The 16,467-nt window shown below is 43.7% G+C and overlaps 2 protein-coding genes across 3 annotated transcripts; one reads left to right on the forward strand and one right to left on the reverse strand.

The window, feature by feature from the left end:
* Positions 1–3,921: 3,921 nt before the first annotated feature.
* LOC113568241 (glutamine-rich protein 1-like) lies at positions 3,922–11,397 on the forward strand. The gene is made up of 12 exons (XM_035520665.1): positions 3,922–4,177; positions 5,481–5,760; positions 6,033–6,113; positions 6,220–6,357; positions 7,009–7,701; positions 8,075–8,228; positions 8,404–8,558; positions 8,883–8,997; positions 9,235–9,343; positions 9,471–9,622; positions 9,725–9,815; positions 11,190–11,397. The coding sequence occupies exons 2-12, from the start codon at positions 5,512–5,514 to the stop codon at positions 11,377–11,379; spliced, it is 2,127 nt and encodes a 708-aa protein (XP_035376558.1). The 5' UTR covers positions 3,922–4,177; positions 5,481–5,511; the 3' UTR covers positions 11,380–11,397.
* A 34-nt stretch (positions 11,398–11,431) lies between these two features.
* rpusd4 (RNA pseudouridine synthase D4) lies at positions 11,432–16,140 on the reverse strand. 2 transcript variants are annotated; one of them, XM_026996426.2, is made up of 7 exons: positions 15,825–16,140; positions 15,562–15,727; positions 15,150–15,354; positions 14,837–14,930; positions 14,435–14,585; positions 13,882–13,979; positions 11,432–11,623 (listed from the first exon to the last, which is right to left on the reverse strand). In XM_026996426.2, exons 1-7 carry the CDS (start codon positions 16,065–16,067, stop codon positions 11,603–11,605), a joined length of 978 nt encoding a protein of 325 aa, XP_026852227.2. In that variant the 5' UTR covers positions 16,068–16,140; the 3' UTR covers positions 11,432–11,602. The 2 variants fall into 2 exon arrangements, with proteins under 2 accessions (XP_026852227.2, XP_026852226.2); XM_026996425.2 differs by lacking the exon at positions 11,432–11,623 and adding an exon at positions 12,848–13,342.
* Positions 16,141–16,467: the final 327 nt, after the last annotated feature.

Here is a 16,467-nt window from a genome sequence, read left to right on the forward strand (position 1 = left end):
AGGAAGATGATGGGTCCATCTTAGCTCTCCTAGCAACCTTGTGACTTTGCTTTGCCTCTTGTACCCATCTCTAAGCCTCCAAAACACCTGCGAGCCCAGCAACAGTAGCAAGGGTCTCCAGACAAGGTCCAGACAAGATCCAGAATTGGCCAAGCCATCCAACCCAGCCGAACCAAACCCAGCCCCAGAGAAAACCATGGCTCTCGAGAGCATAGCACAGTGCAAAAGGATTCAGACCTTTAGCTTGTCTGGCCCACTTGGGGACTTCAGCCAGGTGCAGGTCTTTGGGAGACCTCACTGCTATTGGGCAAAATGCTCCGGCAAACCATTCTGAGATAAGAGTGAAAAGGAGGACAGAGATAAAAGAGTTGAGACAAAAAGAGAGTGATCTTAAATTTACTAGAAATTAAAATCTTTACTGGCAAAATGGACAAGTGCAGTGAAACAGAGAAGATAAAAATAACAAGGACTCAACTTTGTACAAAGACACCAGACAGGCAATAAGGTGGTGTATTTGAATACAGTCACTAGTACAGTTCAGGAAGAAGGTGGTTAGTTCAGGCCAATGATTCAGAATGATTCATAACTTGTACATTTACAGCATTTAGCAGATACTCTTAAACTTACATATTTATCAGTATGACAATACATACCCTGCCTGGGAATCAAAACAATGACCTAGGAATTACTAGCAATATAATATAATTCCCCATCCCTGATGCATATGCAAATTCATCTACAACATTATTATATGAAATTTCTTACTTTATTAAAGTCCTAGGTCAACCAATTTCCTTTACTTGTCAGCCCATTTGACTTCTTTGATTTGTTGAGCACCTGAGGCAGCCTCTTCAGCTGTCCCATTAGCTGAAATACAGACAAACTCAACCATTCTGTTGATCAAACTGGCTCATATAACATGCTAAACAACTGACCTGTGTGCATTGATTCTGTGCGTATGGACAAGTTTTTTGTCTTGCTCCTAGCTTTTTTTCCCACATGTAGATGTTCAGAGGGTGACGGTGATACTCCAGTGATTGATTAGTAATGGAGGGGAGTCCAGGACTAGACATGCTCACAGACGCCTTAAGTTCAGAGGAGAGGAGAGGAGAGTTCATGCCTCATGAACACTTCAACTTTCTTACAAAACCAGTTCCCAGATGATCAAATGCAACATCAGCAAAAGGAATTTGTAAAACCATACTAATGGGTTAGACATTTTTATTCTTTTATTTGATTGGTTTTATTCAGGAATGAACCCATCTCATAAGTTTCATTATTCATGAGAAAATCTCATTTCTCTTCTCCAGCAGAAGAGAAATTTTCAGCAGACTGTAACGGTGAGCAATAAGGAGGCGGACGCATGTGCGGAGAAGAGCGAGATTTATTAGGGTCAAATCCAGAGTAGTAGTCGTTAGAGTAGTACAGGGTCATAGAGCCAACACGGAGAGTACGAGCATACATGATAACAAAGAAACAAATAAAGGCACACGAAGGCAAACGGGAAGCTGGCTATAACAGAAGCTAGGAGAAACACAAAGGCACAGAGTACAAACTTATATACATATACAGGTTTTCAAAAACATCAATCCATCCAATGAACAGCCAAGACACAGGCCACAAGACAGGGTTTAAATACATTATCTTAACAAGATTAGAAATGGGGAACAGGTGTGGAAAACAAGGGGCAGAGAAAACGAAACTACGAAATGGAAACAAAACAACACACAAGACAGGAAAACCATGGAACACGGAAGTGAGGAGGGACCAACCGTGACACAGACCAGTAGAAGATGTTCCCCATTACCATCTATCGAAATGGTATCTATGGAAAGACATATTAGATATATAGGAAATATATAATATCCGAGGCACCTTTCATAAAGATTTGAGTTCCTACCCAATTGACAGTGAAGCCAGTGTAAGCAGCAGGGGCAGAATGTGCCTGGGTTTGCTGATGTCTGTGAGAAATGGCACTTGGTAGTTGTATAGCTGGTTATTATGGGACAGTTGTAGCTCAGTGGATAAGCTACTTCATTTGTAAATGGAAGGTTGCCAATTCAATCCCCACCACTGCCAAAGATACCACTGTTGGGACCCTGAGCAAGGCCCTCAATGGCTCGAGTTGTACTCAGTAATGACTGTAAGTCGTTTTGGATAAAAAGTGTCAGGTAAATGCTATATTTATCATTAGATTAATTCATTATTAAACTCCATTTTGGCTGTAGCCCTGATGATCTTTCACAAACAAATATTAGATATTGAAAATTATATTGCCATATTGAAAATGTTAATTCTGATATCATAAACAAGGCAAAATAATTGAAGTCACACTAAGATACTTTGGTTCAGCTTTTCTAAGTCTCAGTGAGAGCGTGTGTGAATGTGTGTTGGGTGGGGAGGACCTTATTAACAGCCTTGGCAAAGGAAGGCTGCAGCATGTAACATCTTTATGAGATATATATTGAACTGGAACTGAATAGGATCGATTTGTAGTGCCCAAAAAGATTTCCTTTAAGACCATTAGTTCTGCATTTCACCAGCTGCTCCCACATGATGAAATGATGACTGTTCAATTATGCTAATGTTTATTTAGTTGTTTCTTTAATGATGAGTGTCATTTGTGTGCTTCTGTGTTGCTGGAAGATCAAATTACAAAGCACATTTGGCGTGGGGGCCAACGGGACACAAGTGTTCATATAACTGAACTCATTATCAAGTTGCTTATATATGATTGTATGAGAAGTGTCTGCTTGATTAGTAATTTGCAGTAAAGTGTGGATATGCCACTCTTGGTGGTGACTCTGGTACTTGTCTTGCACACCAGGGCTGAAGAGAGGTGTTGGTTTCTCATAAGTGGATTTGATGGATTTACCAAGATTGCCTTTGAGAGTGTCACACTCACATACGAATAGCCTACATGCACACTCATAACATTGTGTGCTGCACAGAGAAATCTAAATTAAATTACATTTTGAATCAGTGATGAGATGCAGTGATAACTTGTTACACCTTCCATTTTTATATGCTATCTTCATAAATGCTTTTCAAGTTGTGGAATAACATGTCTGCTTTGCTTTAGTGCTTGAGTTGCTGTGAAAGATGTGAAAAAGTGCAGTAAAGTACTTGTAAAACAAAGGATTTGTGGATAGCCATATTGTACAACAATGTATTTCAGATGTTCTTGGTGACGTGCTACGAAAGTATCTTTGACAAAAATTCTGGCAGGGTCATTCTAGGGTTAAGAGAGACACCGTGGGAATTAACTCTTTCCTATGCCCAGCTAGTTAAATCGAGTGCGCTTATATAGCATATCCCGTTGGGTCCACCTTAAGAGCTCAGTTAGGCAGCGTTTTGCAGGGCGAGCAGGGGGAGGCCCTCACAGACACATGCCTAGCACTTTAAGGCGGACTGGAGGAAATAAAGCTTCGCTTAAAGGTACATGCACTCATAAATTGGGTAAACAATCGGTATTATGAATTGCATTCAGAGTTGTAATAAGATTTGACAAGTTTGTGAAGATAAAACAATATGTTGGTAGGTATCTGTATGTGCCCATCCATTATTTACTTGGGCATTGAAAAAATAGGAAAAGAGAGCTGTTATTTTTTTTTAGGTAAGAGGAAATAGCTGCTCTTTTATAAGTAAAAGTTGCTTGTGTTATGTTTGGTAACCAGCTATGTACTTAATACAGCTGGCAACGCGGACCACTATACAGTAATGTGGAAGAAATGGTAATCCAGACAAATCACTGTGTTAGACACAATGTGATTACTAATTTCGTCAAATTATTCTGAACTACTGTTTAATTTAGCGGATTTCGCTAATTTGACCGATAACAGAATAAGTCATGCTGTTGAGGTTTTTTTTTTTGCGGCGTAGCATCCATTACCAAGCACACGCAGTGCGCGCACCCGACAGGTTTGTGTATGGATTTGAGTCCGCGTTCATGGAGTTGGCGATGTGCTTGTGGAGGAAGTGTAGCCTGAAGAGGGAGCTGCGCATCCGTCCCCGCCTGCACTGAAGCGGCGCTATCCGAATACGACAGCCCGCGGTCTTGCACTGTCACAGAAGGCCTATTTCCGTCAGCTTACCGCTCTTTAAAAAAATTGTTAAAATATTGTTCCTTTTGCCAATCGAGCGACCGAAGAAGCAGGTTTCTGCGTTTTCTAACACGGTAGGGCGTTATGCACCCGGTCACTCTGGACGAGAAGCTTTAAAAGTGCAAATAATTTCGAGATGTCTATCCGTAGTCAGAAATGCACTAAGCACACGTCAGATCGTTTATCGGTATTGTTTGCAGAACCTAAATAGAGGAATAAATAGCTTGTGCTCATTTATAACTACACATCACTCAGAGGAGACGGGTTACATGCGCACAGTAAGAATTAACTTGGGCTTTGGTGGGGTTTTATTTTTTGAACAGCGTGTTTTGGCGGAAATTGGTTTTGGTTTTATTTAAGGTAGCATGGGAAGATGCACGGCCAGGCTAGCTAGCTGGTCAGCTATCTAACATTAGCTAGACATTAGCTATCTATGCGCAGTCATTGATATCACTTATGCGTTTTAAAACGATCCAGTCGCCAGATTTGAATAATATCAACGCTGGGTATTTGCTCGCATTACGCCTTTCGGCAGTAATAGCGGCTTTTGATGAGTTTTTAACCATGACTTGGCCAGCTAGCCAGCTAGCCTCTAAGCTAACAGTTTCGATAGCATTGTAACGCTGCTCCACGGAGCTCAGGCACTCAGCGAGTGACGGCACTAAGAAAGTCACTGTGTGCCGTCGACTTCGGCCTTGTGTCTGAATTATTTGACTATGGTTTTATGTATTTGTTTATTAAAAATTTTTTTAAATGCAGTTAGATGGGTCGAATTTGGAAATGTCATCATGTGACGGGAAGGTCGAGAACCCTCCAGTTTGGTTCAAATGGTTCAAAGTGCGGCGCGCTTAGATGCGCCTGCTGTATTTGCTTTCATTACAGCTAGAGCTCCTCTTCACCAAACACACTGTTCCAGCTAGCTGTCTGTTCCTGTTTATTTTCTGTAATAAAACGGTTTAGGGTCTTGTTTGTCACAGTGTACACGAGGGTGTGCGTTTCTACTTTGACGGTGTAGCGAGTCAAATATTTAATTACCGCTCGTTTAAATGATTATATATTTTTTAATATTTCGCAGTGAATCGTGCATGGTGAAATATGGTGAGGGCCCAGGGTGACTGAGAGGTGGGCAAATTCTCAGCGAAACTGGCAGTTGCTTCATGTTCTCATTTAATGAAAAGCCATTAAATCATCCATGTGACCAGAGGCGAGCAAGTAGTGTGTATTTGAAAGAATACATGGAAGGATTGCTTAGTATGCCTTTCAAGTTCCTTACCATGTCAGCTGTTGCATTCAGTCAGCAGTATTTTCTTCTGGAAAGCACATGTCAGTGATGGTCATAACTGATGGATATTTCTCTCTCTCCCTCTCTTACCAAAGCTTCAGTTAGTGCAAGGTGGATTGTCTTGTCATGAATGAGCAGATCGAAGGTGGTGCGATCTCGTTTGACGAGTATGTGCGGCAGAAGGCACGCACCGTCCCTCAGCATCGCATGAAGGAGTTTCTGGAATCGCTGGCCACTAAAGGCCCCGAAGTTCTGCAGGAGTTCAGCCAGCAGACCAGTGGCACCACCACTACCATGGTCTACCAGCAGGGGGCCAACTGCATCTATACTGACAGCACAGAGGTGGCAGGATCCTTGCTGGAGCTGGCCTGCCCAGTAAGACACAGAACTGCCTTAAATTCTAGTTTTAGGTGTTTGGTATCCAAAAGCTTTCAATCTGCTGTATGACTGTCTTATTTTTTTTTTTTATGATTTCTTTTGTTGTACCAGAGTGAACATCTACCAGCAGATGATTTAATGTGATGGATAAATCTGTTGTGTGATAAAAGCTGATTCCTTTTTTACCCATAAAGGATGATTTTGAAGTTGGTGCAAAGGTGGAACCTGGGTGCAGAGAAAGTGGACTAGTGGAATGTGTGTTTGTACAGGTGCAGGTGACGTCTGCGCAGATCTCTCCACAGCTGGCTGCCGCCGTGCAGCAGGCATCTGAACAGCAGATCCAAGTCCAGGTCAGAATCCCCCTCTCTTCTCCTCCCCTCCCCTCCCCTCCCCTCCCCTTGGACCTCCCTATGTCCAGGGCGGAAGTGGTCTCAGTCCTTCCTGTCGCTTCCCCAGGTGCAGATCCAAGGTGAGGAGGGCCAGACCGTCGGCCAGGTGCTGCAAGTGGCCTCTCCTACCCAGCAGCAGCTCCAGGGGGTCACGACCACGCAGCTGGTGCAGCAGGGAGAGTTAACCGAGGAACAGCACCAACAGGTATCCGCACCCAAATGTGCAGTGCCCTGGTGTGTGCCAGCAGCAAAAGGCCATAAACGTGTGTGTGTGTGTGTGTGTGTGTGTGTATATATAATATGCATCTGTTTCAACTGGCACCTTTAGCTATGCGCCATTGGAGAGTTTAAAACAAAAAAAAATGCCATATATATGATGTGCTGGTACATTTTGTATGTATACTGTTTTGGCCTATTTTATTATTTGTGATCTGTAGACAGGATGTAATTTTTGAAGGCTTCTTGTTGAAGAAATTCCTGTAATAATGACACTTGCTAATTGGCCTAGGTGATCATGACCGGTGATGATCAGCAGTGTGTTATTAGGTGCTGCCTCACACCCAGTTGGATGTGAAGGGTGCTGCAATTTCACTTCTTAACCAAATACTACCCCTTGCGTTCATGTAAATTTGCTCTCTTGACTGTGAAATTCTTGGGCTTGCTTGTATTATTATTATTATTATTATTATTATTATTATTTTTTTTTTTTTTTTTTGGGGGGGGGGGGGGTCATTTATTATAAATAAGCCATAAGCAGGATTTGTATAAAGTTTAAAATGCCTTATTGCTCTTCCTGCTACCTTTTTGACACGGTCTGGCAATTGTGTGTGTGTGTGTGTGTGTGTGTGTGTGTCAGATCCAGGCGCAGCTGGTGGCGGCTGTTGCGGGCGGTCAGCAGATCCAGATCCAGACAGTGGAGGCGCTGTCTCCCCCGCCACAGCAGGGCTCCCCACGTGAGGGGGGCGAGCGTCGGCCAGGGGCCTCGGCAGGTGTGCTGCAACCAGTGAAGAAGCGCAAGGTGGACGTGCCCACCGTGGTGTCCTACTCGCTGCCGCAAGGCCAGCAGCTGGCCACCGTGCTGGCCATCCCTCAGGGCCAACAGCAGGGCTACCTGTCTCTCCGACCCGACCTGCTGACAGTGGACAGCGCACACCTGTACAGCGCCACGGGCACCATCACAGGCCCCGCCGGTGAGACCTGGACCATCCCCGTGTACTCGGCCCCTCAGCAGCAGGGAGTGGCCCACATCGCCATCCCACAGGAGGCGTACGGCGCCGTGCAGGTGCAGGCGTCGCCCACCCCACAGGACAAGGACAAGGACAAGCTGGGGGCGGTTGCCGTGCCGACGGCAGGTGTGACCACGCAGGAGGAGGTGGTGCACTCGTTGTTCCCAGCGCAGTTCATGAACGGGAACATCCACATCCCCGTGGCGGTGCAGACTGTGGGTGGGGCCTACTCCGGCACCCCCCAGGCCCTGCATATATGGGACCCACAACAGCAACAGCACGGCCAGGAGGTTGAGGCTCAGGAACAACAGCTCCACCTACAGGTGAGTCGTTGCTGCATGGATGCTCATGGGGGGGAGACATTCTTATGTGCTGGAAGACAGACAAGACTTTATAACAAATCATTTTAGACTAGTTCTATTTGTCATCGCATCGTGAAATAGTACACCTGAAAAGGGCAGGTGGCATTTTCGAATTGAGAGAAGAAGGAAAAAAAAAGGGTGACGCATGGAGTTATGAAATTTTGTTATACCAATGATATGGACCAGGATAAAGTTCAATCTTTCATTAAAAAGTTTACGTTTTCCCTCAAAAAGGCTGATATGGTTGCTTGTACATTGTTATGAGAATGCTCTAGTTTTGTGTAATGATGCCCTGACTGACCTTTGACCTCCTTTGCTTTCTCCTCCCATGCAGACAGAGGCGGAGCCACAGGGCGAAGCCCCGCCTGAGCTCCTCCTCCCCAACACGCTAAAGCCAGAGGAAGGCCTGGAGACCTGGAGGCTTTGGGTGCAGCGCAAAAACGTCGAGCTCGACAAGAGCGAGCAGAACAAGCTAGCGCCGATCGGCCGTGAGTGAATATTCAGACAGGCCGTTTCTGCTTCCGATTCCAATCATTCTCCGTCGCGTCATGCTCTCTGTTCCCCTGAAAGCGGATCGTTTGAAATGCATTCGCACTTGCGTGTGTGTTTTGGAGCTGTTATTACTGTTGGGATTTCTCTCTCTCACTGACCACCTTCCTGCAGGCCGGCAACCACTGCGTTTCAGAGAGGACCTGGTCTCCAGCTCGGTGGGCGAGCTCAATGTGGCCTTGGCCCTCATGACCCAGGAGGCTCGAGGTTTAGAGGGGGAGCTATTTGAACCAGACGCACTCTATTACGTCTTCTTATGCATACAGAAAGTACGCTGTCCTACCCTCCACAATTATTCTCTAATAGTCTCTAACCGCTTATTCAGAATTTATTCTATATTACTGTAGTGGCAGAGAGAGTTCAACATAAAGCTACTGGACTAGTAATCAGGAATTTGCTGGTTCAAGCCCCACCTTAGTCATCACTGTTGGGCCACTTAGCAAGGCCCTTAAATCTCAATTGCTCAAAGTTATACTTGGTCACAGAAGTCGCTTTGGATAACACCATCTGCTAAATGCCATAAATGTATTGTCACTTTTTTACTCGGGTATGACCTTTCAGTTCCAACTTTTTTGTTGTTGCTTGGCCTGTAGTATATGTTCGAGAACGGCAGGGTGGACGACATTTTTTCGGACCAGTACTACAGCCGCTTCTCGCAGTGTCTGCACAAAATTCTTGAGGAGTGGCGGCCTAGTGTCCACCCGCTGGGTAAGAACCCCACGGGCAGCATGGGTGTGCCCAGAGACATGCTGTTTCTGCCTGATGAGCTCATTGGTGGTTTTGGTCTGTGTTTTGTTTGGTTTTTTAATACATGTCTGCTTGGAAGAATGTCTCATCAGGCTATTATTCTGAGTGGGGTTTTTATATATGTATGTGGTCATCGGTTGGTAAAATAAATATAAATAAATAAATAAAATAATATTTATTTATTGCCTTTCATGCCAGGTTATATTATCCCCAGTCACGTGACAGAAGAGATGTTGTGGGAGTGTAAACAGCTAGGAGCACATTCCCCCTCTACTCTACTCACAACTCTAATGTACTTCAATACCAAGTGAGTCCTTGGTCCAGATTTACACAGTATTAGTTTATCTTCCACATTAGTGTTTCCTGTTGAGTCCTTGTTTAACGACTGGAAGTGAGTTTTAGACGGAGGCTAAAGGTGGATATCTGTCCCCTAGGTACTTCCACCTGACCACGGTTGAGCAGCACATGAAAGTGGCCTTCTCCAAAGTGCTCCGGCACACCAAGAAGAACCCGGCTAACCCAAAAGACAAGAGCACCAGCATCCGCTACCTGAAGGGCGTAGGGTCCCATCACGTCGGTCAGAAAGGTGAGCGAAAAGATGTGCACTTTACACCCATCCCCTCCCACATTGTTCAGTGTGTCAGAAGACTTGACCAAATAAGCTCACTGTGGGTTCTTGGTGCTGTAGTGACGGATGACATGTACGTGGAGCAGGCAGAGGATCCAGAGAATCCACTACGCTGCCCCATCAAACTCTACGACTTTTACCTCTTCAAATGGTGAGCGCATCATTATTCAGCCTCTCTGGGGCTCCCTTATGTTCTGGTTTTTGATCTCTTGACCGTGCCGATTTTGGACAGAATCTAAGTATTTTCTTGGGTGGTGGTGCAACAGATTTTTAGCCGGTATAAGACTGCTTGGAAACAACGGGACTTATGCAAGAATAAATTTTGTATTCTTATCTTAAATTTCTTTCTTTTTTTTAAAATTGTACTATTCAGTATTGCTCATATGTTTAAGGTTTTTCACTCCATGTAAAAACAGCTTAGTTTAAGAATGTGGGTTTGTTAGAATTGTTAATCATTTTGTGATGCCCCAAAAACACTTTCTGACGTCACGCCCTGTTTATCTGGAAATGTCATTAAACAGAAAAGGAAAAGAGACTTGTTAAAACATGCAACCTTTTGGTTTTCACATCATCAGTAACATCATTAGTGGGATTTGGAGCATATAAAGAAAAGGAACAGTAAAACATTTGAGTTGTTCACCGTCAGAGACTTAAGATTAACTTTGGAAAGACTTTTAAAAATCCTAAGTACCATGGTACATGACTCAACGGGAGGCACTTGAGGGGAAGACGGCATGAGTAACGCTACAGTATCAGGCAGTGAAGCATTGCGTCTGGTAGTGGATTTTAAACTCAGCGTAATTCATCACTCTGGGCAGTGTGGTTATGTCAGACCTTAGCAAATTGGATAAATGGCTGTTGGCCAAAATACATGTTGAACACATTTAAATGATCAAGTTAAGTTTTTGTATTCACACAGATTTCAAGGTAATGAAAGCTTGTTTAAAGAATTCGTTAGTCCATGTAGATTTTGTCGGTTAGCTCCAAATTCCTCTAATGTTATGTTTTTCATTTATTGATGTGTGAAAACCAAAAAGTTTTTTTTTTTTATGCTTGGATGTCGTCTTCCCCCCCCCCCCCACCTTTTAACACTCAGATAAACATGGCAGGAGGTCAGAAGGCATTTTTGGGGCATCAGATAAGATGATTAACAAACCTACGCTCTTGTATGTGATGTGCAACAGGAATGACCACTCAAAAGAAAATTGTTGATTGTGGCAAGTTTTCTTAAATCGCTCATTCGATCACTCCATTTAGTACAAGTGGTTCTTGTACAAGGCCCAGTAAGAGGTTCATTGTAATTTGGACACAGATCAGACTAAATGTCCTTTATCAGGTTGGACATTTAAACATGCTGTCTGTATGATGCATTGTTATGGTTCAATTTAGAAGTGAAAAAATGTCATGTGATTTCCTATTTATTTATTTATTTGTAATTGTCATTGTTGCTCTTGGCTTGGTTTCGATAACCGCATATCCATGTCTTCTTGTTTTCCATCTTCCTCTACCTCCCATCACCATTCAGCCCTCAGACAGCCAAAGGCCGGAACGACACATATTACCTGACACCGGAGCCCGTTGTGGCTCCGAACAGCCCCATCTGGTACTCCACCCAGCCAATCACGTGCGAGCAGCTGGAACACATGCTTACGCGCATCATGGTAGTGCGGGAGATCCAGGAAATCATCTCCATCGCGCAGGCCAGCATTCAGTGAGGAAGGTCGATGAAGAAGGGGAGGGGGAGGGGGAGGGGTTGGGGGGGGGGCAGAGAAAAGGAAGGGGCAGAGTCTGTTCTCCACCTCAGAGGTTCTCTGTCCCTGCAGCTTCTTTGCAGCTCACTCTGAGGAGCGCAACTTATGTGGCCATCGCCAGGTCTCCTCGCACTCCTTAAACCCATACGCTGGAGCGGCACACCAGTGGTGGCACGAGTCGGCCACACTAGATTCCGTCTATTGGTGTCTGCGTAAAAAAAAAAAAAAAAAATTACGTTTCGAGAAATGGTTCATGCACAGCCCAGGCCTGACATGAACGGCTGGCTCTCAATAGGCACAAAGTGAATTCGGCCTTCTGCTACTAAGGGTAATGACCCCTACCAAACACGACAGACTTCCTGGGGTATTAATACATTATAAGCTCCAGTAATATATTATCTAGGTGGGTCTCCCCATCACCCCACAATTTTTAAAAAAAATTTCTCCCTCCATCTTGTGGCCCATTTTAAATTAATGTGTAGTTCCCAAATAATTGTAATTTCAAAGGTAACAGCAACATAAGTCCTGATGATAAACAGTTAATTCAGAAATATAGAAGAGCCAGATTTGCTTGAACTTTCTTTGGCCTTCAGCCAATAGCGGAGGCCATTCGTCTGCAGCAGGTGTATTGCCTCCTCATGTTGCCTTGACCGGCACCGCAGTGAAATCACAAAGATAACTGCAAACCGAGATCATTACTAATTCAACAGCCTTTCCTCGTTTCTCTCGTTTCGGGAGGCAGACCCCATCTCCCCGGCCTCCTGTGACACACCGCCCTTGGGACGAATGCAAGGCATCGGTAACAGACCGGACTGGACTTGCAAGCCTTTTTTATTTTAATAAAGACGTGATTGACACTGTTCACATGGCCACTGGCGCTATGTGACCTAACATGATTTCTCTTCTTTTACTCTCGCTCTGTCATGTACATAAGCTCTGTTACACGCTCAATCTTACCTCGCTCGTTTTCTCATCTTCCCAAGTTCTTTTGCCGTTGTAACAGATGGGGGGGGGGGGGGGGGGAGCAGGTAATACGTGGGGCGGTCGCATGAGTGCGCAGACCTGACTTCCTATAATGCCTTCGTTTAACTTCCCTCTTGACCCTCTCCGCTCTCGGTCTCGACAGGGACACGGTCAACACACTTTGAGGAGTGTACCCTACCTGGAAAGACTTTTCTGATCTTCATTTGTTTTGGGTTTTTTTTTTGGTTTGTTTTTATTTTTTTTATATATATGCATCTATGGTAATCTGATATGTATTGATTATAGTGGTGCTGGAGACAGAAAGTGCAGCCTGTGTTTTCAAACATGCCTTTTGTACAGTGACATCCCTATAACTCTGTGTTGTCTTCATTTATGCATTTAGTTTTACATTTATGTAAGGAAGTAATATTGTCTTTAAAAATCGAAGGCAGTTATTCAATAGGATAAATGCCTGAAAGAAATTTTGCATTTAATTAAACCACACAAACTAATACACACAAGTCAAACTTGAGTCTTGAAACACACTGGACCCCATTACAGAGCAGCTCAGAGCCGAACGACATTATTACAATACACTTGGTAAAATTAGCACTTTAACTCCAAGCTATTTGATCTGTTGTTTAATCTTGCCCGTTTGGGAGACCAAGTTCATTATATAGCTGTACACAGGCAGAGGAGGAGCTTTTTGGACCCATCCACCTCTGCCTGAGGTTTATAATCATGTTCTGGAGATGACATTCGTCTCCCATGGCTTCTCAGGCAACGGGATCTGTAGCTTTTTCAGAGTCATGGTGAAGTATTTGGGAAGTGGGCAGGACACAGTGACGTCGTGGCGACCTTTGACCACTGGTAGGGTGATCTGTCGGACGTGGAGGTGGAGAGGGAGGTGTCGGGTTTTGCTCTGCTCCAAACCAAGTCTCCGCAGTACGCCTTCCGGCAACTTCTGCAGGATGGAACATGAGACAGGCGCACGCACGCTTGTTCCTCAAGCAGGACGACGAAGAGTCTTAAGCAAACCCTACACTTGATGACATGCCCAAAGAGCTGCATTGTGCTAAGGCCATTGTAGTTTGGCTTTCTCAGAAGAGGCCTTAACCTAAACTTGAGTGTGCTGCCACAGATCTCAGGACACCTTAAGGGGATGCATACTATAATACTTGTTGGAAACAGGCCAGAGTGTAATGCTAGTTGCATATTAATATGGTTACTCTTGGATAAAATTGTATTTTATTATAATATTCTTCTCCCTATTTTGCAATGACATCCCACACATTCATGTGATGCATGTTTTTGGTATATTTTGGAGTTGTATGTGCTAAAGATGCTGGGTAAACAGGCTTCACAGAAACAAAGGTACCCCTGCTCCCTTAAGTCTCTCTCAGTCATGAATGAATAGCCAAGAACCTCAGCTGAACCTTTTGCAGGTTTGATGACTGCTTGAAATCAGTCTTAAATGTCTGAGGTTTGGTTGCAGTCACATACCTGCGGAGCCAGCTTGTTCCAGTGGGAATACTTATGATCTCCCAGCAGGGGGCAGGCTAGACCCAACGCCATGTGGACCCGCAGTTGGTGTTTCACTCCTAAAACGAAGTACAAGATATTCCAAAACATTTTTCAACAATCTTAAAAGGTTCACCCTTATTAGCCCCATCATAATAGTGTTTAATTAAAACCATGTCATTGGTTTTTGACCAACAACCCCATTTGTGCCTTTCTGATTAAGTGTCAAGTACACAGTAATTCATTCGTTATTGGGATGAAGGGCTAACTCCTAGATCAGAAGTCATATTTTGAAAGAATTGGATCTGTGTCTTTTGGCCCACTTGTATAGATTAAGGTCATAATACTTTGAGTCGAACATGCTGGAACACTACACCAAAAGGCCAAGTGGACAGGACTCACCCCTACAAAGCACGCGATATGTGCGCTGTGGTCTCAGAATATCAGAATAGGAACAGTGGTCCAGTTTTAGCTGTGAATCTTAGAGTAAACAGGAGATGTCATCTCCCACTCTGGAATTATCTTGGCCCAGTACCTGTGAGTGGCTGGAGCTCGACCAGGCTGCAGCCAGAACTGCTGTCCAGGACTCTGTATTGTGTGACGGCGCTGTGGGCCTGCCGATGAGCCCTGACTTTCTTCAGCCCGTCTCCCTCCTCTGTCACTCTGTACAGGGGACTTAGTCCCATCTGGGGTGAAATTATCAATATGCATTTACTCCAGAGGAGAGTATGAAGAAGGTCTGTTCCCTATTAAAAATCAATCATCTCCACACAAAACAACAAACAACGGCAAACTAGCCAAATGTAAACATTTGTTTTCTGATGGCAGTTTGGTCTAGTGTTGGTCATGGACCGTGGAAGATTCTCTTTGGTAAATCACCTGGACCACAAATAAATGAGTGAACCCTTGTCATAAATACAACTAATTGTTCGCTCACCTTGTAGTGATGCTGAGATCCTGCCACTTCCTTCTCAATGATGGGGATGTCGATCACTCCCTCAGAAGGAACAGGCACACCAACAGTTACTACCCTGTAGATCAAGAGACAATAATACAATATTTTACTAAACGTTTGACAACTTCCAAGTTGATTAATAGTAATCTTTGAACAAAGCACAAATTTTAACAAAGAATCTTCCTTTATACCTTGCTAGTCTTAATGTGTATATTGACCTCCCAGATAAATCATTTTAGTAATAATACTAATTATTAGAATGATTACAAAATAACTTCATTTCATAATTACTTACATATATTTGCTCTCCATTTGATGCGACTTTATAAGGTTTCGTACATGTTCTGCAGTCTCTTCTGTCCTGGCTAAGAGCAGGACTCCTGTGGTATCTTTCTCCACACTGTAACAAGTGTGCAGCTGAGACCCTGCCTGCATACCATCAATGATCTTAGCCAGCACTGGAAGGCTTCCTGTAATGCTGTTCCTGATACCTCTATTACCTGTGGGAATGTTTCATTTTAGCAAACTGTTACTGATGCCATGTTCCAGTTAATCTTATGAGTGTAATGCTATCGTGGTTACAATGAATGGGTAATATAATTATCATAAAAAAGTATTTCCTTTATCCAGACAACATAATTTTATTCATTAATATTGTTTTTCAGTAGAATATTAAAAGTGCAGTTATTGCATTGCCAAGTTCTTACTGTAAACAGGTACTCCATATGGCTTATTTATGGCAATTAGGTGTCGGTCTTGGTATAAGATACTTTTATAAAGTACTTTGGCAAAAACATTTGGATGGATAGATTGTAGCTTCTGAGAGAACTGCCTGAGTTCTGCAACTCTTCTCTGTAAAGGAGACACCGGAACCTTTAGAGGGAGAAAGAAAAGTAGACGGATGATATATTTGGTGGGACAGGAAATAACAGACGACAAACTAGAAGGGTTTTAAATTAATTTAACCTGCCTTGTATGTGGTTTCGGTCTCTGTTTCACGCCGAAGCTTTGCCGCGATGTCGGCAGCCTTCAGTCCTGGTTTTCTGCTGGGAATAGTCCGTTTCTCTGTAATCGTGGCGAATCCTTTCCCAAAAACCAAATAACCTCGTGGCGCGTCATAACGTGTTAGTCTTTTCGCCACGGCACCGTGATGAAAACCTCGACTGATCAAGTCACGATTTATCCACACATCTAATAACTTTATTGTGCCCATTTTACATGTCTGATTCAAGAACAAAACAAGAACAACAAACGAATCCACATGCTACCTGGGCTTGAGTGAAAATGCAAAACGTATGGTAGGTTTTCAAAATAAAAGCCTCTGAACGCGTAGTACATTTGAATTGGGGCGCTTTGATGAAGACAATGGGAATTGGAATGTCAATGATGTGCAGAATTCCTTCTGTCATTCTCGAGGCAATGTATCTGGTATCAACTGTCACTAAGATAATAGACTATTGCTTTGCTGCTTGGCAGGTTTTTAACTCTGTGTCATTTGTGTGAGAGAAATCCGTACCTAAGCCGTGTTAAATAATGGAGAGCACTTGGCCTAGAACTCACTAGAGAGTGAATTATACATGGTCATCACCAGTAACCATACAAATACACACTCC

The sequence above is a fragment of the Electrophorus electricus genome, chromosome 20 (assembly GCF_013358815.1).
Source record: "Electrophorus electricus isolate fEleEle1 chromosome 20, fEleEle1.pri, whole genome shotgun sequence".
Classification (NCBI taxonomy): Eukaryota; Metazoa; Chordata; class Actinopteri; order Gymnotiformes; family Gymnotidae; genus Electrophorus; species Electrophorus electricus.

Bases quoted from the DNA above. Each gene is read 5' to 3' on its own strand.
- LOC113568241 (XM_035520665.1), top strand. From the start codon at position 5,512: ATGAATGAGCAGATCGAAGGTGGTGCGATCTCGTTTGACGAGTATGTG. The intron at 9,344-9,470 runs GTGAGTCCTTGG...TCTGTCCCCTAG, and splicing joins CTAATGTACTTCAATACCAA to GTACTTCCACCTGACCACGG. The intron at 9,816-11,189 runs GTGAGCGCATCA...ATCACCATTCAG, and splicing joins GACTTTTACCTCTTCAAATG to CCCTCAGACAGCCAAAGGCC.
- rpusd4 (XM_026996425.2), bottom strand. From the start codon at position 16,067: ATGGGCACAATAAAGTTATTAGATGTGTGGATAAATCGTGACTTGATC. The intron at 14,931-15,149 runs GTAAGTAATTAT...CTTGATCTACAG, and splicing joins CAAATGGAGAGCAAATATAT to GGTAGTAACTGTTGGTGTGC. The intron at 13,980-14,434 runs GTACTGGGCCAA...ACTTCGTTTTAG, and splicing joins CGAGCTCCAGCCACTCACAG to GAGTGAAACACCAACTGCGG.